General features: G+C 34.7%; 1 protein-coding gene across 7 annotated transcripts in view; it reads left to right on the top strand.

Annotated features, from left to right (window-relative positions):
• The window catches only part of ACAP2 (ArfGAP with coiled-coil, ankyrin repeat and PH domains 2), a 157,592-nt gene extending 137,410 nt beyond the window's left edge, over window positions 1–20,182 (top strand). For 5 of the 7 annotated variants that reach the window (XM_058730904.1, XM_058730902.1, XM_058730903.1 and 2 more), the window contains 9 exons: window positions 584–675; window positions 2,252–2,436; window positions 2,827–2,931; window positions 3,314–3,406; window positions 4,752–4,939; window positions 5,547–5,656; window positions 7,002–7,112; window positions 9,666–9,727; window positions 15,599–20,182. In XM_058730904.1, coding sequence (XP_058586887.1) covers window positions 584–675; window positions 2,252–2,436; window positions 2,827–2,931; window positions 3,314–3,406; window positions 4,752–4,939; window positions 5,547–5,656; window positions 7,002–7,112; window positions 9,666–9,727; window positions 15,599–15,699 — 1,047 coding nt within the window. In that variant the 3' untranslated portion in view covers window positions 15,700–20,182. The remainder of the gene's footprint in view (window positions 1–583; window positions 676–2,251; window positions 2,437–2,826; window positions 2,932–3,313; window positions 3,407–4,751; window positions 4,940–5,546; window positions 5,657–7,001; window positions 7,113–9,665; window positions 9,728–15,598) is intronic. The other 2 variants (XM_058730906.1, XM_058730907.1) reach the window with 1 other exon arrangement.
• Window positions 20,183–20,752: the final 570 nt, after the last annotated feature.

Below are 20,752 nucleotides of genomic sequence, written 5' to 3'. Positions count from 1 at the left end.
TTTTTTTAAGTCCATTTGTTTATTTTGAGGTGGGGGGGTGGGAGGAGAGAGAGAATCCCAAGCAGGCTCTGTGCTATCAGCACAGAGCCAGATGAGGTGGAGCTTGATCTCACGAATCCTGAGATCATGACCTGAGCCGAGATCCAGTGGCAGATGCTTAACTGACTGAGCCACCTTGGTGCCCCATTTTGCAATTCTTATATATAAAATATAAAGAGAAAATAGTGTACTTCCATTTTGAGGTGTTTAAAACTTAACCTGTTTGGCCTCAATCTTCTTTTTTCATTTAATTTACCAAGCGTTGTGAATAATCTGCAGCATTGTGCTAGCCATAGTTGAGGGATGATGAGTGAGGAGAGACCTTTTCCTGTATTAGTGGCAGTCTTCTAGGGGGAGGTATTCTGGTAATAGCAAAATGATGATATTGCTCTTAGTTCCTTGTCTCATTTTGTTTTAACTTCAAACTTTGTGGGATCAGCATTTGCAGAACAGCAAAAGGAATGAGTTAGCTGTATTTGCTTTAAGGACTGTTACAGTATTTTTAGGAATTTGTATCTTATTTTCCTATTTTCCTGCCAAACAGCTTATGTGTGAATTGGGAAATGATGTTATAAACCGAGTTTATGAAGCTAAAGTGGAAAAAATGGGAATAAAGAAACCACAACCAGGACAAAGGTACTAATTTCAATTGTCTCCATGTGTTACCCTTTTATTTTTCATAAGCAGGAATATAGCTATGATTTTTATTTCACTATAACTGATACGTAATATTGAGACAGACTGTTTAGAAGAGAGCATTACTGCTTCTGTTAAAATACGGCAATCTTGGGGCACCTGGGTGGCTCAGTTGGGTAAGTGTCCGACTCTTGGTTTCGGCTCAGGTCCTGATCTCATGCTTTGTGAGTTTAAGCCCCATGTTGGGCTCTGCACTGACAGCATGGAGCCTGCTTGGGATTCTCTCTTTCTGCCCCTCCCCTGCTGTCTGTTTGTCTGCCTGTTTCTCTCAACATAAAATAAATAATTAAAAAAATTTTTTTTAAAAAGATGGCTATCTCTTTCTTGGGTATGTGTTAGATAATTATTTGTTATTGATTATATAATCAGCTATAGTCTCCAGATGACAATCTCAAAAATTAAATCTCTACATAGAATATAAAAGCTCTTAGCAGTTAAAGTAGACCAATTCTGTTATTGGCAGGGGTTTAAAAAGAGATAATCTGTTCATTAATGTCTCTAAAGATCAAGTTTCTGTTACCAACAGTGAATAATTTTACATTGTTTAACTTAGTACAGTAAATATCTGTGAAACGCATACTTAATAAATGGCATTATGATATTAAAGAATTAAAGGTGAAAGGGTAGCTTCTGGTAGGGGAGAGTACTTAGTTGCTATGTTTGAATTGTACTTCCAATTCTATATATGGAGGCTCTTTGAATGAAGTGGCTAAGAGTGCCTTCAAGGTACGTAATTAATTTTTATTGTTGATGTTGCTTTTAGTTTTTATGGTTCTTTATTTTTAGCACTAAAATTTTATTTGCCATAATCCTATGTTGGGATTTTATGTTTGACTAAATCTGTATGTATAATCAATACTATTTTAAAGTTATTGTTGTCTGCACTAATATCATTTAAATGAGATTATTTGGTAAAGCATGGCTGAGTTATTCAGACCTTGAAATATCCTTCTATTTCAGCCAAAGATTTAACCATTTCAAAAGGAGATAAGTAAGAAAAGGTATAAAACAGACTTGGTATTTTATGATTGTATCATAACGTTTAAAATGTGACATATTTTCTTCCTCCTTAGTTAGGAATGCTGTTGTTTTAAAGTAGTTGTCTTAGGAAAAATTATGGCCATCAATAGTGATAGTTCAGTATGTGACATTATCTATTGCAGTAAAATGAAATTAATTTCCATAAATTTTTATAGTTTTCTTGGTAATGGTTTTCATTTTGTAAAAAGCACAAGGGAACATGTATAGAAATGAATGAGCACAGAAATTAAGAGAATAGAGAGTGCCATGTTAATGCTTGTGATTTTTCATTTAGTCTATTGTTTGTATTTCATTTGAACATGAGATCGTAGGTTATTAAATATTTGGAAGGGAAATATGTTGCATAATGTCACAAATTTAGTTTTAACTTGTAATACATTTAGTGACTTTTTTTGAGATATTCAATATATAATGGCTTCTTTTCAGCCATACTAAGAGATTAAGCAGAACATCATGACATTTTTATGTATACCAGACAGGAGAAAGAGACATATATCAAAGCAAAATATGTGGAGAGGAAATTTGTGGATAAATATTCTATATCATCATCACCTCCTGAGCAGGAAAAAAGGATTGTCTCCAAAAGTTGCGAAGAAAAGAGGCTGAGCATTTCTAAACTTGGGCCAGGTGACCAAGTCAGAGTACCTCCCCCAAGTTCAGGTATTACAGCTTACTTGTTAAACTGAAGTCGCTTTCTTCATCTCTGAATTAGTAGCCACTGTAGATTATTTAAATGCTAAAAGACCTGTTTCCTTCTGCATATTGTAAGGAAAAATTGGATTTCTATGTCTTTAAAATGGTTAAATTTAAATAGCATCTTGGTAACTCACGTTTCTAGGTAATGTGTATATTCTAGGGAATAAAACTGCTTAGAGTGCAAGGGGAGATGGGAATTATAAATCTATCATGGCAACAAGCCCTAAATATCTGATTAACTACCTAATATCCTTCCTATTTTTTTCCTCCTAAATTTTTCCCAGTAACGTTTTTTTCCTGCCCTTTTCCCTTCTTATGGCCTGCTTTGTGCTTTGCTAACTTGCATGTCCTCAGTGGTTGCTGTAAATAGCGACGAGGCCAGGCGGGAGTCTCTGTTCTGTCCTGATGAGCTAGATTCACTCTTCTCCTACTTTGATACTTCTTCAAAACTACGTAGTAGTAAGTACTACTCTTGTGGAGCATTCCAAGTCTGTGCCAGTGGTCATTGTGCGGTGTGGCCATTTCTCTAGATGTTACCCATTGTCTCAGAATTACACATTACTTACAGTCATAATAAATTAAGCTCTTCACCACCCCTGACATATTATGGGGTAATGAGATGTGTTGCGACTCTGAAGATAAGTTTATTTTCAGGCTTTGTGATTGATTCATATTTTGATAAGCTAAGTGTTCAAAAGGATTACAGTTGTGTTAAATGTATTCTGATGGTGGCTGAGTTCATGTTGATGTATCAGAACTCATTTTAAAACCTTGTTGTTTGGAGTAGATTGTTTTCTAATGGTGTGAACTTTAATCACTAGCTGATTTTTCTTTAAAACAGTTAAAAGTAATGATAGTGGAATCCAGCAGATTTCTGATGATGGAAGAGAATCTTTACCCTCGACAGTGTCTGCCAATAGTTTATATGAGACTGGTGAGTTTTGGTGAAATTCAGTGTTAATTAGTATTGTTTGCTGAAAAATGCATGTGGTTAGTGCTTAATCTTGATTAAATAGTTTCTAAAGGAAGTGGTTAGCCTTTTAGAAGGTATTGTTAAATGAGAAAGCGGATTTGGAAGTTCTCTCCTAGCTGTACATTCTTCTAAGCCTCATGATACAGGCTAAAAGTGCCTACTCAGTTGCTAAGTATACTTTTTAGTCCACATGAACTGTATGTTTTATTTATTTTATATTTATATTTATATATTTATATTTATATTTATTTATCTATTGTGGCTATCTTATCAGGAGAAAGAGATTAACAACTCTCTCCCCATTATATTTTTCTTTGGATCTGTGCTTTCTTCCTCTATTTTCTCCTTCATGATTCCCATCATTTTGGTCTTACAGAATATTCAGGGTAGTGAGCATTTTCTGAATTACTTGAATTGCTTGTACTGTAACTTATGATGATATTGGACCATCCTCGGCATAAAGTGAGGTTTGGTCTAGTAGTAAAATTCTTCCTGGATTTTTACCATCCTCTTTAAATCCAGGCATATAGGAATATACCTAATTTTAATCTAGTACAGTGTAATTAACCTCCCATTGCATATCGGCAGGACCACAAAGGCCTAGTATACCAATGGATGTCTTTATAAGAGAAGTTTGACTGTTTGGGGAGTCATCAGGGAATAATATATTTTTGTGAAAACCTCCCATTAGCTCATTTTGTTAAATTAGTGGTTACTTTTACATCTTTTACATTGTGGTACATTGTAGTAAGGGCTTATTTTAAAAAATGTGGTAAATAGAGAAAGACAAATATCATATGACTCCACTCATATGAGGACTTTAAGAGACAAAACAGATGAACATAAGGGAAGGGAAATAAAAATAATATAAAAACAGGGAGGGGGACAAAACATAAGAGACTCTTAAATATGGAGAACAACCAGAGGGTTACTGGAGGGGTTGTGGGAGGACGGATGGGCTAAATGGGTAAGGGGCATTAAGAAATCTAGTCCTGAAGTCATTGTTACACTATATGCTAACTAATTTGGATGTAAATTAAAAAAAGTAAAATTAAAAATAAAAAATTTAAAAACATTTTGTTATGTATGTGGTAAGACATACATAACATGAAATTTACCATCTTCAGCATTTTTAAACGGACAGCTGCGTGGCATTGAGTTTCTTGACCCTTGTGCTGCCGTTACCACAATGCAGCCACAGAACTGTCTTCATCCCACAAAACTGAAACCCTGTACCTGTGAAACAATAACTTCCCATTCTCTCCCTTCCTGCTCATTTTTACTGATGTATTTGTTTGCTTTACAGAAGGAGAAAGGCAAGATTCTTCTGTGTTTCTCGACTCTAAACATCTTAATCCGGGACTCCAGCTTTATAGGGCTTCATATGAAAAAAATCTTCCTAAAATGGCTGAGGCTTTGGCTCATGGTGCAGATGTGAACTGGGCTAATTCAGAGGAAAATAAAGCAACACCACTTATTCAGGCTGTATTAGGGGTATGAATTCATACATTGTAAAAAAACCATAATTCATTCTGAACATAGCTTTAGCATTATTTTTTGCTTTAAGAGATGGGATGGAAAGTAGAAGAAAATGTTAGTAGTGATTTCTGAGTATCACTGTGATTATGTAAGGTCAGGTTTTTTTCTCAGTGGAAGAGAACTTTGGTAATGAAAGTAGTGTCTTTTGCTAGATCACACTGCAAATTGAATCCCTGTTAGAAGTCATTCTTGGCGGGGCGCCTGGGTGGTTAACCGACCGACTTCCACTCAGGTCATGATCTCACAGTTTGTGAGTTCGAGCCCCGTGTCGGGCTCTGTGCTGACAGCTCGGAGCCTGGAGCCTGCTTCTGATTCTGCGTCTCCCTCTCTCTCTACCCCTCCACTGCTCACGCTCTGTGTCTCTCTGTCTCTCAATAATAAATAAATGTTAAAAAAGAAGTCATTCTTCGGAAGAAAATAATTTATCATTTCTCTGCTTTCACTGGGGAGTATTTTCTCTTTTGGGAGAAAATAAAACAGAAGGCTATTAAAGACCTGTTTTTAATAGAAATATATTATTGTTTGCTTTTTGTACATTGTTATCTTCTTTTTTTCTTCTAAGGGTTCTTTGGTGACATGCGAGTTTCTTCTACAGAATGGTGCTAATGTGAACCAAAGAGATGTGCAAGGGCGGGGCCCACTGCACCATGCCACTGTCTTGGGGCACACAGGGTAAGCTGTGGAGCTTGCATATTTAACTAGATTTTATTTGAAAAATTATTTTGAAATATCATTTTGCTTTTTCTTAGGCTAAGGTCATTAAGTAGAGTTTGTAAAATGATACCTTCCTGTGACTTATATTGTCATGATGGAATTTCAAATTTTAAAAATCTGCAGAAAAAAGCTACTGTTACTTTTCAGAAAAGAACATTGCAAAGCTTGTTTTGAACTTTACTTGCCATTTATGTAGATCAGTTTTAGTATTTAAAACTGTTACTGAAATTATGGTGATTTTTTTCAGACAACTAAGTCTATGTATGTATTTATGCATGTTCACATATTTATATACATAGCATGTGCATTTGGGGAGAATTTTATAACTTTGGACATTTTAGTTTTCTCACAGGGTACCTAAAGTCAGACTTTAACTTTTAGCTTGTGCTATTGACATGGAGGCTTCTGAAGCAGTATTTAGACTCACAGAACAATAAAGCCTTGAAAATTACTTTTGTTGTTGTTGTTGTTGTTGTTGTTGTTTTTTGAAAATGGGCTTTCTAATAGAAGGTACAAATGAAGTCAAAATGTTGACCTTAAATGAAAAATTTGTGTCATAGATGATTGTTTTTAAATAAAATATCTCAGGATATCCAATTCTTATTACCCCAATAAGCAAGAAGCTGGGTATTTTTTTTTTTTTATGTTTATTTGAAGCATCTTGTATTTTTTAAAGCATTTCCTATTCTTATCATAGTTTGCTTTCCTTCTGTCAGCAAAGAGATACTGAGTTCAATGACTTCATCATACAAACTTTTGGATACTTAAAAGTGATTGTATTTGATTCATCTGTGTATTTTCTTCTTAAACAATCATTCTTCCCATTTTACTTCATAGACTCCATTTACTCATTCTGTCATATTTTTTCATTTTTGTCAATTTCTTCAAGTTATCAATATTTGTGGAGGATTACCCTCTTTGCTGTTGAATTATTGTTGGTATAATGTTAACGTTGCCTTGGCTTCCTTCTTTCCCAAATAATGACCTTAAGTGATGCTGTTTTGTTTAAGTTCATGGAAATATATGTACATCTTTTTCTGATATTATTTGAGGATAGAGACCATAATTTATACATCTCACCATCCTACGTACCACCAAGTTAAAAGGGGAAAACACCTTGAGATTTGTAAAATGGTGATCATGGTAAATTTTTATTGTTCAATAAATAGTTATAGAATGAGTCAAGAATTTCCTAATGAAATGCTATTTCTTTAAGTGAGATGGTGCTTTTAATTTTTTTATGGTGAATACTAATATTTTTTTCTTATTGGCCATATATTAAAAATACTGTTTCCTTAAACAGGCAGGTATGTTTATTCCTAAAACGAGGTGCCAATCAACATGCCACTGATGAAGAAGGGAAAGACCCTTTGACTATAGCTGTGGAAGCAGCCAATGCTGATATAGTGACCTTGTAAGTGTCTTCTTTTTACTTGATTGTTTTTCAGACAGTTGTAGTACTTAGTTTCAGTGTAGTACTTAGGTTCAAACATAGTTTCATGCATAGGTATGAACTATAAACTTGATTGTTTAATGTGTACCATGTACCTTTTTAAGCACATTTAATGTATTACATATAGGAACTTATTTGGCTCTCACAGCAACCCTATGAGGAACATATTATTAGCCTTATTTTATAACGATGCCATGCCGCAGATAATTTGAGAAACCGGTAGCTCATGGAGTTGGGATTTGAAACTAAGAATTTTGGCTCTAAAACCCATGTCCTTAGCCACTTTTTAAATCCTGCATGACCAGTAGGAACAGAAAACCCATGTCTTCTCTAAAATGGATTCTTTAATTTTCACTACAGTACTAGGGCAGGGGGTGGATTGGTACAGTAACAGGCAATAATTCTGTTCAAAAATCTGCATTTATTCTACCTTAAGAGTTAGAGGATTATAAGTAGGGAGGACAGCTGCACTGATGTTAGCAACTTTTGCAGTTGCATTGCCTTTGGGCAGTGATGCTTAGGGATCTGTTTGTGCTTATTTTTTTAAAGGAGTTATTTACATGAATGCTCTATCTTAAGATAAAAATACCTGTTTTTTAATGTTTGAATACAATTGAATATGATCTGTTAAAGAAAGACTTTTGAGATCTTAATTTGATTTTCATCTTAGATCAAAGTTGTTTGTTTACACTGGAATCTAAAAAAGTGATTGCCACTTACACTTTATTGTGATGTAGGAAATATGTTGTATGAAGTCACTTACTCGTTCTGTTCTGTGTTGCCTGAAACCCAGAATTACTGATCCCCTATTATATGAGTATTGATAGTTTCATTCACACTACTGAGTCTCAGTCACCTACAAAGGGAAACTTTCCCAACTGCCTTGAACTCCTGAGCTGCCACTGAGAATTCTTGCCTTGTCATATATCACTCCTCCCTGATCCCTGCCAAATTAAAACACAAGGCAAAACAGTAAAACATGCTTTCTCTGCACTCAGTGTCCTTTCCCCACTGGAGAGGTTATTGTAATTGTGGAGACTATTGGAGGAAAATTTAGAACTATTAAATTATTATAGATTCACAATTGGAGAAAGAGAAGTTATTAAAGAAAAGATAGGAATAGCATAGAGAAAGGAACCCTGGATGCAGCTTCCCAGGCAGTTCTTATTTTTTTTTTTTTTTTTTTTAATTTTTTTTTTTTCAACGTTTTTTATTTATTTTTGGGACAGAGAGAGACAAAGCATGAACGGGGCAGGGGCAGAGAGAGAGGGAGACACAGAATCGGAAACAGGCTCCAGGCTCCGAGCCATCAGCCCAGAGCCTGACGCGGGGCTCGAACTCACGGACCGCGAGATCGTGACCTGGCTGAAGTCGGACGCTTAACCGACTGCGCCACCCAGGCGCCCCCCAGGCAGTTCTTATAATAATGGCCCCTTTACCTCAGAAATATCTGTTCCCAAATTGTCTAAATTTTCTCATTTTACTTTGTGTGAAGACTTCAGTTTCATTTAATAATTTTTTGAAGTAATGGTCCTCTCTGCAAAGTCCAAATACCAAAGAGAGACCTAAGGTGCTATTAATTCACACAGTGGTTATGAAAAGAGATGGAAGGGAGTGGTAGTATTTTGGAGAGAGGGAAAGCTCATGTCAGATGCTGCAGTTGCCAGAAGTGCACGTTAGAAGAGGGTGATCTAAGTCTCGGTGGGCAGTGCACCCACTGCCTGAAGGTGGGTGGCCCGAAGGACAGACAAACAGTGAAAAGTAGGAAGGGGCACTGAAGGCGACATTTGCCTGTTTCAAAATTGTTTAAAGTTAGTACAAAAATGGAAGGAAATTCTTGCCTTCTTAATCCAGTGCTGTATATCTTCCTGCTGCCAGGATGAATACCCCACGAAAGAGTGTCTAACCGAATGGTAACCTTGGTAAAATCTTAGCAACCTATGGTCATTTAATACATCAAAATACGTTCCCACTATTTAGACATAACACATGCCATTTACATTTTTGGAACTACCTCACCTCAGGGTGAAGCCGAATAAACTTAAACCGTACAGTAGGACATTCCATACTGTAGAGGCAATACTTTGAACAGTTGCTGGAGAAGCCGGGGAGTCTCTGAAGTCAGGAAGTAAGCTCCTGGAGGTGCTCCAAAGGTCCTGCTTAAACAGTGATGAAGTGTATTTGTTAGAAATCTTTTATTGTCAGGGCACCCAGCTGGCCAACCCAGCTGGCTCAGTTGGTGGGCAAGCATGCGATTCTTGATCCTGGGGTTGTACATCTGAGCCCCAGTTTTGGTGTAGAGATCACTTAAAAATAAAATAGTTAAAAAAAGAAATCTTTTATTATACTCTCTCATGAGAATTGTATACAGGGAAACTAAAACTAAAACCCCATCTATTATAGTGGTAAACACTAGGAAGAGAAAAAAGAGTGTGCGTTTTATCTGCTTATACATTTCATTGGTTTGTGGTTTCATTACATACTTCATCTAAAAATCCTTTCCTTTGATTTTAGGTTACGTTTAGCAAGAATGAATGAAGAGATGCGGGAATCAGAAGGACTTTATGGACAGCCAGGTCAATATTCTACTAATAACCATACTGAAATGCAGTATAAGAAATGCATTCAGGAATTTATTAGTTTACAATTGGAAGATTCATAGTTCTTTAGCAGAGTGGCTTAATATTCTGGAGTTTTTATAACTTACTTGTAAATTGTGAGTTGTTATGTATTGTACTTACTGAATTCTCGGGAGCGGCTAACTCCCGAGCCTTTAGAAGTCCGTAACTATTCCTATTACAGTACACATTTACTTGCTGTGTTCAACTTTGGCTGCTGACTTCTTTACCTGCTGTACAGATGTCTTCCATATACATTCCAGTGACGTGGATGGAATGGTGACCTATATTTATACCCTCACAGCAGCACAATGGTCATTTTCATTTTGGAATTCTCTTTAGCTGTCAAGTGAATATAACAGAATTGTTTTCTTTTTGTTATTCAGGGAATTTCCATGAATTGCGTTCAGGGAAAAATACAAATCACCATGTGTTTGGCATATAAAAAGACAGTATGGAAAATGCCTAGAAAAAAGTTTATTGAATTAAGAGTTTTGTACTCTGATCTAAAGATAAGTTTTAGAGTTAAAAATAAAATCTACTAGTAGTTTAAGAAGCCCGGAATGGGAATGGAGTTAGTTTAAAAGGTATAGAGAAAAGGTCTCACTTTACCTTGTAGCTTTGCCCCGAGCAATTGTACATTATCTGTTGGGTAAATGTAAGTATTTAGAACAGTATTTCATGAACCTGATGGTAAAGTAAACTTGTTAGAGAAATCTCAACTCAGGATCAGCCCAAGTCTCATTTTGTGTAATTTTCACCTTTGAGTCAGGATGTCAAGAAAAGGAAGAAATGTTGCTAATCAGATTCCTTTCTTTGAGGAACACATCCTAATTAGACATTCTTCACGAAGAAAAGAGTAATCATTGGATCTCCAGTTTCATGAATTTGAATATATGAATTCCTAATTTATCTGTTTTAAATTCATATAAGTATTAGTAAAGGATTTCAGGAATTCATGACTAAAATAATTGTAATGTTAGTTTTTAATAAGTGTATTTAACTTTTAAAAATGAATATTAATGTATTATTTTAAAAGTGGCTTGGTAATATCATCTATTCTTCCTGTTTAAATATGTTTTGAGATTTCTGTATTTTATGCTAGCTTCAGCCATTAACCTTTACATAACTGGATTAGTATATAATTAATATGGGGCCATTCTTTTCTCAGAGGACTGTATTTACTACTTCTTGTTGGTCTAGTTTAATAGGGAACAAGTAAGAACTTTGAGAACAGAGACACTTCAGCTAGATACTTCTAATCTAGGGTGTCCCACTTTAATCCTATGGATCAGACAATACTACTGACTCACGATACACCAAGATGTAAGAGTGCTGATTAAGGGTGAAGTCTCAGCATTAATTCTGAATTTCACCCATTTGTTTTAAACTTGAATGTTAGATTTTAAATAAGTTATAATTTTGTAACAGATATACTTAAGTGAGGGTATTACTAGGCCATTTTTAAGGCCTTTGTGTTTAAGCACTTTAAAAATAAAAATTATTCAAAGGATACAACCTGATATTTGTGAGGTAAGAGTGAACTTCAAGATTTTAAGTTAAACAATTCTTTTTCCTGACATTTGAAACTTAAATGTTTGGTCAGCTGTTCTTTCCTTGAGCAGTTTGCTGATGAAGTTACACCCAACTGATTAGTCATAAGGTCAGTGGTCAACTTTCCTTCGGAGTTGGGAAACTTGAAAGGACAGGGCCTCTATGTTCTTGTGACTTCTAGTTCCACCCAGATTGCTTGGGCTTCTTCTGCCACCATTTAGGAGCATTCGAATGTCTCTTTCACTGCCGTTTTATGTATAAGGTTATGGGTATGCATCTTCCATTCCCCAGTAGAAAAATGAATTTTTCCAATTTATTTGACCGAAAAATGTTTTAAAAGCCTCATTTTGGGGTGCCTGGGTGGCTCAGTCGGTTAAGTGTCTGACTTCTGCTCAGGTCACCATCTCACAGTTTGTGGGTTCAAGCCCCATGTTGGGCTCGCTGCTGTCAGCGCAGAGCCTGCTTTGGATCCTCTGTCCCCCCTCTCCCTGCCCCCCAGTTCTCATGTGCTCTCTCTCTCAAAAATAAATAAACATTAAAAAAGCCTCAAAAAAAAAAAAAACAAAAACAAACCAGGCTTTTCCACCACTCTCAAATTTTAGAGATTAAAAATAGATCAGAATTCTGGAAATGGTGTATCAGAAGAATAAAATAGGATTTTGATCTATTTGGGGATGATCTTGATGATAGATTTTCAACCCATTTAGAAGGTCTCACATGCAAAGCAGAGCAACTTTATACTTACACAGGTGACGCGGTGAAATGGCACAGCAATTGCTCCCTGGCTACTTTTCTTTTCCTTCACAAGTCTTTGGAGAACAGATACGTTAGCTCAGGCAGTAGGGTCTTTCTTTCCCCTCCACTTGTCACTGTTATTTTTCTCTCATTGATTTTGGTTGATTGTCTTATCTAGATCCTTTTGTTGTTGTTGCCTAGCAATACCTCAGAAATTTGGGTAATTTTAAAATGCAGGTATTTTCGATCTTTTGATAACGAAGAGCCCTATTATTTAAAAGACTCAGATATAATCTTTGGGAATCGTGGATTTATTTCTAAGAAACCACACTTCTGAACCTTCTATATACAACCCTAAGGACCTGAAACTTTCTATTTTTTGCAAGGCGATATAAGAGCACACGTTTCCTGAAGGGAAGATCTATCCCTCTTTATCAGTTCCTACAACTCTTAAGAGGACTGGGTGAGTGAGTGAAATATCACGCCCCGCCCTCAGTCGTTGGAAACCACTTTGGTGGTTCCCACAGTCTCTGGTTCCATGACTCCCCTTGATTGTTGGCAGAGTTTCTCAGCCAGTTGAAAATCACCACTTTAGTGAGCCGCTACTGGTTATGCAAGTATGTCGCTAGCAAAGGTTGGTCCCTGATCTAATTATTTGTATAAAGGAAGCTGTAATCAGCCCAGGAAGGGCGGGATCATATACTTGATCACCTAGAGGTGGGGTCTCACATGCTGCTGTCTCTTTGAGGGGAGTGCATTTCGAGAGCAAAATCAACAAGTCTTGGATCATCATCATTGCTGTTACAATGGATATTCTGAATACCAAAAATCAAAAACTATTTTGAACTATCAGTGGACATACAGAAGTCCACATTTTAAAAATTCTGAACTGTCTGGGCACATGGAAAAGTTAACCCTCTGAAGAGAAATAGAATATGATTAAGTAATTTAAAGGATATAACTTAGCATTACAAATATTGGGTGATTAGTTGCTTATCGTTTGTAATAAACTGTTAAATGTGCTTATGTGAGCTTTCCAGGGCAGCGAATTATGGGTTATTGTTTATGTATGCTAGTGTAGACAAGTTATATTGCCTTGGGAAAAATTCTAAATGATTAGAATTATATTTAAATTTCAAGGAATCACATTGAAGCTCAATTTATGTTAACTATATTAAATATCTTAGTCACTATTGTTATTGTAATGTTTGTTTTTTGATAATATATTTTGAGGCCTAAGAAAGGTATTTTATTGATAGTCCATTAATTAATGTTTTGTTAGAAACTGAATGTTAACAGAAAGTTTTGTGTGTGTGGAAGGTGAGACTTCCTTTTGTCTTGTATTAGCTCTAAAATGTATTCGTGAAACCAATGATTAGTGTAGCACCAACACTTTCCTTCAAGGAAGCATTTAATTCAGTGAATAAAAGATCTTATAATTTGTTTTGCATGGTACAATGGTTCTACTAAAATGTACTCGTGTAATAGGTACTAGATGATTTAAGAACAAAAGCTGGAAAACCACAAAAAAGAAAAAACCCTACAGTTTGTTATACAAAATATGCATTGCTAATAGTAGAAGCCATATATTGCCATTGTACTGTTGTAATACTTACGAATGCTCATCTGGTGCTATCTGTAAAGTATTTGGCATTAGCGTCTGCTAGATCCTTCTTCCTATTTCTTCTTGAATGTATAATGTGTGCCTTTTAAGTTACTTCTGGTGTTGAATGGTAAAATCAGTGTGTTATTTTTGTATTATAACCTGCACTTTACACTTCCTTGGAAAGTAAAATTCCAGACTCTCAAGTTTAAATAGTATTTTAAAAATCTTTATAATGTTTACAATAAATATTTTCAGTATTTTAATTCAACATCTAAGAATACGAATTTTTAAATATTTTGTATAGTTTGTTAGTATTTAATGTTGGTCTCTTCTCAGTTTATTTTATATCTTTTAGAATGGCTAAAAATGGGAATAGGTTTGTAGTTTGTCTTTTAACATGGGAGTTTACCTTTTAGAAAATCATGGGTGTAATTGGATTGTCTTAACCATTGTTCCAGTATATCAAATTTCATTTTTATTGTTTCAATAACATGATATGAGTTAGATGCTACTCTTAACCAACTATCAAGATTTTCTTCTTACTGTATTTTTTCTTTTTAAAGTAGATTGATTCAGGTCATGAGAAAATTTCCAGGACTAAATGAAAACTATATAGAGATTTTAATAACTTGCTTTTTACATAGACTAAATGTTAAAAGTGACTAAAGGTTAAAAGTATTAACTTTTTTTATTGAAAATCTTGAATTATGCTGTTAGACCTTTATACTAGATCTTTATCCCCCTCCCCCCACCTTTTTTCTGATTCTCTAGCTTTTGGTATGACACCTATTGCCTCAAAAATCTTGCTTTTTAAAAGCTGATAAAATCAACTGCACTATTAACAATTGTAGCAATGAGTTTGTAATAAGATGGATGCAAGATATGTTATGGAAAATAATTATAAAACCATGCTGCAACAATAATCATTTAAAACACTTTTGACGGTTTACATCTTGAAAACAGAGCTATGCTAAGCTTCTGTGTAAACCTAACGTCTGTCAGAAGTATATATGATGAAAGATTGATCTTGAAAATGAGATTTTACTTTATACAAATCCTTGGTCTGAGGAATTAATCTTTATGTGTGCATATAACTAGTTTGTCATGGCAAGAAAAATAGTATTCAGTTGGCTATAGTATCAGTATCTACAATCTACTTCTCTATGAGCCTATTTGTATGTACGTACATACATGCCTTATGCTAATTTAACCGACATCTTTGGTGTTTATTCCCCTTTGTCATAGCATTCTTGCTCATATGACCTACAGTAAGCAAAACACTTCTGACGAAATAGGAAACTGATCTTACAGTCCTTTTCTAGGCTTTATTATTCTATAAGCTCCGTAAGCAGTGGATTAGGTGTATTACTTTTAGTTAAGTTTGAGTAAAGAATTTCTTTTTCACATGCTATTTAAATTAAAATGCCTTTTAGCTCAAAGATAATTATTAAAATAGGATTTTTTTTTTTTTTTGCTCACCTGGTTATCAGTTTTGTCTTATTAATAACTTGCATCCATCAGAAGCATTAGTATTTGTTATTGGTCTTTTCTTTTGGCCTTGATCAAGGGAAATATTTATTTAAAGAATGCCTTGTTTACTATACCTCATTTAGAATGACTTTTATTTCTATGTAAATAAATGTATTTCTTTATATTGCTCTAAAACACTTGCATCTTTGCTCTTTTCTAACTCTGAGCTTTCCTCTGTGGCTGCCTCTGAGGTGCTTTTCTCAGGTATAGCTGTTTCTTTTCTTTCACTATGTGCTTTTCTAGCATTTATATTTAGTGGGTCTTTTTTTCTCCCCAATATGCTCATCTGAGTAAAATTTGCGTATGGTTAATTATAATATAGTTACTAGCCATAAAATGAATGTTGTTTATTAACACTTTCACTGTATAAATTTTAAAAGTGTCTTTATTTTACTTTCATGCAGGTGATGAAACCTACCAGGATATTTTTCGTGATTTTTCCCAAATGGCATCCAATAATCCAGAGAAACTAAATCGTTTCCAACAAGATTCACAGAAATTCTGAGTTTTTTTTAAAGAAGGGGAAAAGATTAAATTGAATGATCCCCTAATGTACTAATGTGTACGTCTGAAAACTCACAAATTTTTACTGCCTTAAATCTACTTAATTTTAGTAGGTATTGAGTGGTTTGGAAAAAAGGTACCCATTCATTGATATTTTTATAAATGAAAACATAGAGTTCTAGTAGTTGGGAGAAGAACCTAAGGACCGCTTTTATTTAAAAAAAAAAAAAAAAAAGCCTGTTTAAAGGGCTATTTTTTATAGATAAAGCTAAATCTAGACTTAGGCCATTTCTAGGTTACAAGATGCTAAGGTTAGACAAAATTTCTGTTTTTTCCAATGGTTGGTAGCATTGGTTTTTGTTTTCCATGCATCGTGCCCAGGATCATTCAGTCAAGCATGTCTGCATCAAGTGGGAGCCAACTGTCCTGCCTGCCTGAAGAATATGTCTTGTCTTTAGCCTCCCTGATGATTTTTGGTGGTTCATGTGTGGTTTTGGTAGCCTAGCTGTCATACTCACAATACGTAATTTCATTATCAGAACTAGAGAATATGTTTCCCCTGTTTGCTCATTAATGTAGTGATACTCCTTAGACGTCTGGTTATTGTTGTGTACTTTAACATACATGTAATGGCTGTACAAAGTAGACAGAACTCAAGTCCTTTAGAGTTACTCCATTTTTTGAAGGAAAAGAACCCTTAACATTTTTTTTTTTTTTTTTAATCACCAAAAGAATTCTTACTTAAAGAAATTGTAGTCCTTCATTGTTCGGTTGATTTCCTAAAACCTTGACAAATTTATTGATGTAATAAAACTATGTTTCAAAGGTTACTTGAATGTTGCAAAATTATGCTTTCATCAAATTGTAATTTTTAAAGGAAAAGTTGATTTATAAAATAATGTAGAACATTTTTATATTTGAAATTTGTCCTTTTCAAGATAGATTTTTGCTGTTGCACTGAGTGAAAGAAAAGTCTCTGAAAAAGAAAAAACTCATGTTTTTCTTAGGTTATACTGAACTATATAATGATAAATTGTTTTTAATTTTTTTCAACATCTATCCTGTGTACTTTTATACACAGTGTATATGATTTTAAATTAATACCATCTATATATAGATATAGTGGTTGGCTTACATGAAACAGAGACCCTTGAATTCCAAAACCTTACAGATCTACTAATTTATCATGTAAATGCTATAAATTCGTCTGATTCCATCTTTGATTGACGTATCTTGTCAGGAGTATAAAATAAGGAATTTGCCTTATGGTTTCTAATAATTGTCAACAATTAAATTTAATCTTTTACAAGTTACATGTAAGTAATATTATTGATACCCAAATTCTAAATAAGAATTTTAAAAATTTGGGTTATCAAACAAGTAGAAAGATTACATTTAATTTGGCAGATAATAAGTTTTCTAACATTCTTCCCCCCAATAACTAGAGTTTTATAAGTTGATTGAATGTCAAATGAGGATTTGTTTAAATAGGAATTACACTGAAGTAAATTCATGTCACAGAAAAGTTTCCATATTTGTTTCCAAATTGTGTGCATACAATGCTTATTTAGTAATAATCACAGTGTATTAGATAAAGATAAAATATATTTATGAAATATTTCTAAGAAAATACTAACTTCCACAGCCTGTATTTTAATTGCAACAATAACAGGAACATTATGAAATCTTCCCTGTTTCACCTCATAGTCACAGGTCGTCTGGCTTTGCAAAAGTCTGGTTTGTAAACCTTTTTGTTAGAGTGTACTTTGAAATTGTCCCAAAAGTTCAAGGATAAGGAAATATGTTTAAAACAAACCAAAGGAAAAAGAGGGCCTCACCTTTCCTTTGTAGTGCCTATTCCTGAATAATAAGTAATAATATGTGAAATTATTCCTAAGCCTGGTAGAATTAGAATATAGACTTCCTGTTTAATCGTAGGGCTTCACTTCTGAAGCTCCTAACCTTTATCTGGGAACCCCGGACAGTTTGGCTTTTGGATCCAGCCGTTGGGTGCTTCAGATCACCTCCGGGATCTCTCCTTGTGACGGCAGTTCCTTATGACACTCTTAACTCCTGTGGCTTGCATCATGAGTTGTTAATGTGGTAGTAATTAGTGTCTACCTAAATTTAATGATCAGAGATGTATTTGAAGGGTACTCACTTAAAAGATGATCATGGTTCTGAATATCTTCAGAGAAAGCTAAATCTTTTAACAGTATACTGAGCCTGGCAATACGAAAATACATTCCTGTGGCTTGATTTCTTGAACATGCCAAGACTCAGTTTGGATGAAATTTGGCAGAAATGATGCAGTAAATATAGCAAGGCTTTAAAGTCAATTACTAGTGTTACACAGTCACAAAGTAGATTGGCTCTTACCAAGGTGAATTTAGCTGTGTCAACTAATAGCTTTTATATAGTATGTAACAAATCTGAGTTTTATTATGCTGTGAATTATTCAATGCATTATGAGAAATTATAGTGTAAACAATGTTAATCATACTTTTGGGCTTCATAAGTCAATGTGCTTGCCCTTTGTTTTCTTTCCCTAACTGATCTGCTTATATTAGTTTCTGGTTCCTAGTCAGTATTCTATTAGCTCATTATCATTAGCGCACTAACTTAAAAGCTAGATTAACATCAAAATAACAATAGCAGTACTAACTGCCAAGGGCTCATAGAATGCAGTCTCACACGCTAGAACTAGACTAAAGGTAATTGAGTAGTTATTTGCAGTGTTTCCTTGTAACACCTATATGTTTAAGATTTCTAAGGTATTTAAAAATTACCTTTGTTACAGTCCTTAGAAATACAGAAATTTCCAGGGATTCACTACATTACAGTGTTTGCCTAATTTATACTGCTCTTCACTGTTGATTTTAATGAACTTTGATGTTTACTTTCCAAAACATAATTTAATTTGGAATATGTACTTTGGTTCTTCATGAGTGCATTTTGGGAAAAAAAAAAAATATACCTTTGCAGGCTGGACAACTTCAGTTTGTGATGTGTTAAGCAGTATTTTAAAAATATAATTCTACACATGTAAAGTATAGACATGACAATAAACCAAATTGTATTTAAGACTAAATTTACTACCCATTTTGGATAATAAGATATTCCCATACCACTCTTATATTGCCATATTAACTTTTCTGTTTGATAGCACTTTTGACCATGGACAGGAGCAGGAAAAAGGATATATTTTTATAGAATTATTATGTCCAGAATGACTTCAGACCTGCATGATACAGTGCAAAGAGCACTGACTAGTAGTTACTCTCCTTTTTGGATTCAGAGCTTCTCACAAATAAAATGAGTGGATGAAACATGGTAAAACTATCACAGCATCCCTTTGTCTTCTCTTCTGCTCGCAGTGTACTTCGGTACTACTCTGTCTCACCCGATTCTTACACTAGGACTTCTGAAGAATGCCGTCGTTTCTCTTCTTTGATCCTGGGCTGCTCCTCTTGTTTTACAGAGGGGAGCCATTGATTTTCTCATCGATGGCACGGCTGACACCAGAACCCCTGTCTGACTACTAGTCAGAGGCACTTTACTTGTACCATGAAATAAATTGAAATCATTATAAAGCAGCAAAATCTGATAATGCCTGCCAGCTTTCCTTGTGTTTTGATAACAAAGACTGCAAATATTCTGAAGAACCTGGATATAAAATTATCTTGAAGGAATAGGTTAGGATTTGAAGCCATTAAATTATAGGAACTATTACATTTTTGTAATAACAAACATTAATAAAAGCAAAACATGGTAAGGTCATTTTAATTCACCATATACTTACCAAAGTCTTGATGTTTCCAAATGAAAGGTAACCTAGGGCTTGGATTCAGTTTGGCTGAATCCTAACATCTATAAATACGATTCTGTGGACATCTTTTTCCATTTACATACGTTTATCCACTTAAATAAGGAGAAGGAAGCAAGGTTTGATTAAATAAACTTTTCTCTGCATTGGTCTTTTCACTGACTTGTGTTCTAGATTTTCTTATTTTTCCTCAACAACCCCCTGCCTTGGGTGTTAATTTTAAACAGGGAAAGCTTGCTACATTATAAATATTGCTGGCAACATTTATTTTACACAAAGGCCTAAAGGTTAACTTTTGGAAATGATGAGCTACCTTTCTATATGTGTTTACTTGTGCTTTGTGATATTTCTGGATCATTCCAGTCATAAAGACTTATTACATGTAATATTTCTTGCTACCTGTGAAAAGGAATATTTTAAAGAATGTATAACCAACACTCCATTTACTTTTTATTAGTATGTAGAGGATTTGTATCTAATTCATGAATGTAGTTTTACTGTAGTTTGTCATTGTAAATGGAACAAAAAGTACATTATCTTTATAGTTATTCTAAAATGTACATTATGTAAGAATTGTAAATATTATACTTGATTAAATACTTTGTATGCTGAAGAATTATGATAATAAGTCAATAAAAATCTCACCTCTGGCATAGTTCTTTTATGTTCAGACTTGAACTTTATTATTAACTACAACTGCAGACATATCTGTTAACAACTGTCACATTTATTTGTTTTTTAAAGCCACTTCTTAATGTTTATTCTTATTTTTGAGAGAAAGAGAGAAAGAAACAGAATCTGAAGCAGGCTCCAGGCTCTGAGCTGTCAGCACAGAGCCTGATGCGGGGCTCAAACCCACGAACTGTGAGATCATGACCTGAGCCAAAGTCGGATGCCCAACTGACTGAGCCATCCAGGTGCCCCACCAACTGACATGTTTAAAGTCTTCTATTCCTTTCCAACTTTGTCAGATTGATCCAGTTGATTCTATTTGCTGATTGCTTCAATCAGGAAATCCGTTTTGTTTGTTTGTTTGCTTATTTATTTATTTCACAGTGCATGAGAGCAGGGGAAGGGCAGTGGGAAAGGGAGAGGGGGAATCTTGAGAGCATTGACTTGAGCTGAAATCAAGAGTCAGAGGCTTAACTGACTGAGCCACCTAGGTGTCCCCATTTTGATCTTTCAAATATTTTCTTCCTGCTCACAGAGCTGTATGCTCTCAATTCAC

Source organism: Neofelis nebulosa, chromosome 5 (assembly GCF_028018385.1).
Source record: "Neofelis nebulosa isolate mNeoNeb1 chromosome 5, mNeoNeb1.pri, whole genome shotgun sequence".
Classification (NCBI taxonomy): domain Eukaryota; kingdom Metazoa; phylum Chordata; class Mammalia; order Carnivora; family Felidae; genus Neofelis; species Neofelis nebulosa.
Note: the sequence above shows the minus strand (reverse complement) of the source record. Positions and strands in the feature narration are given on the sequence as shown.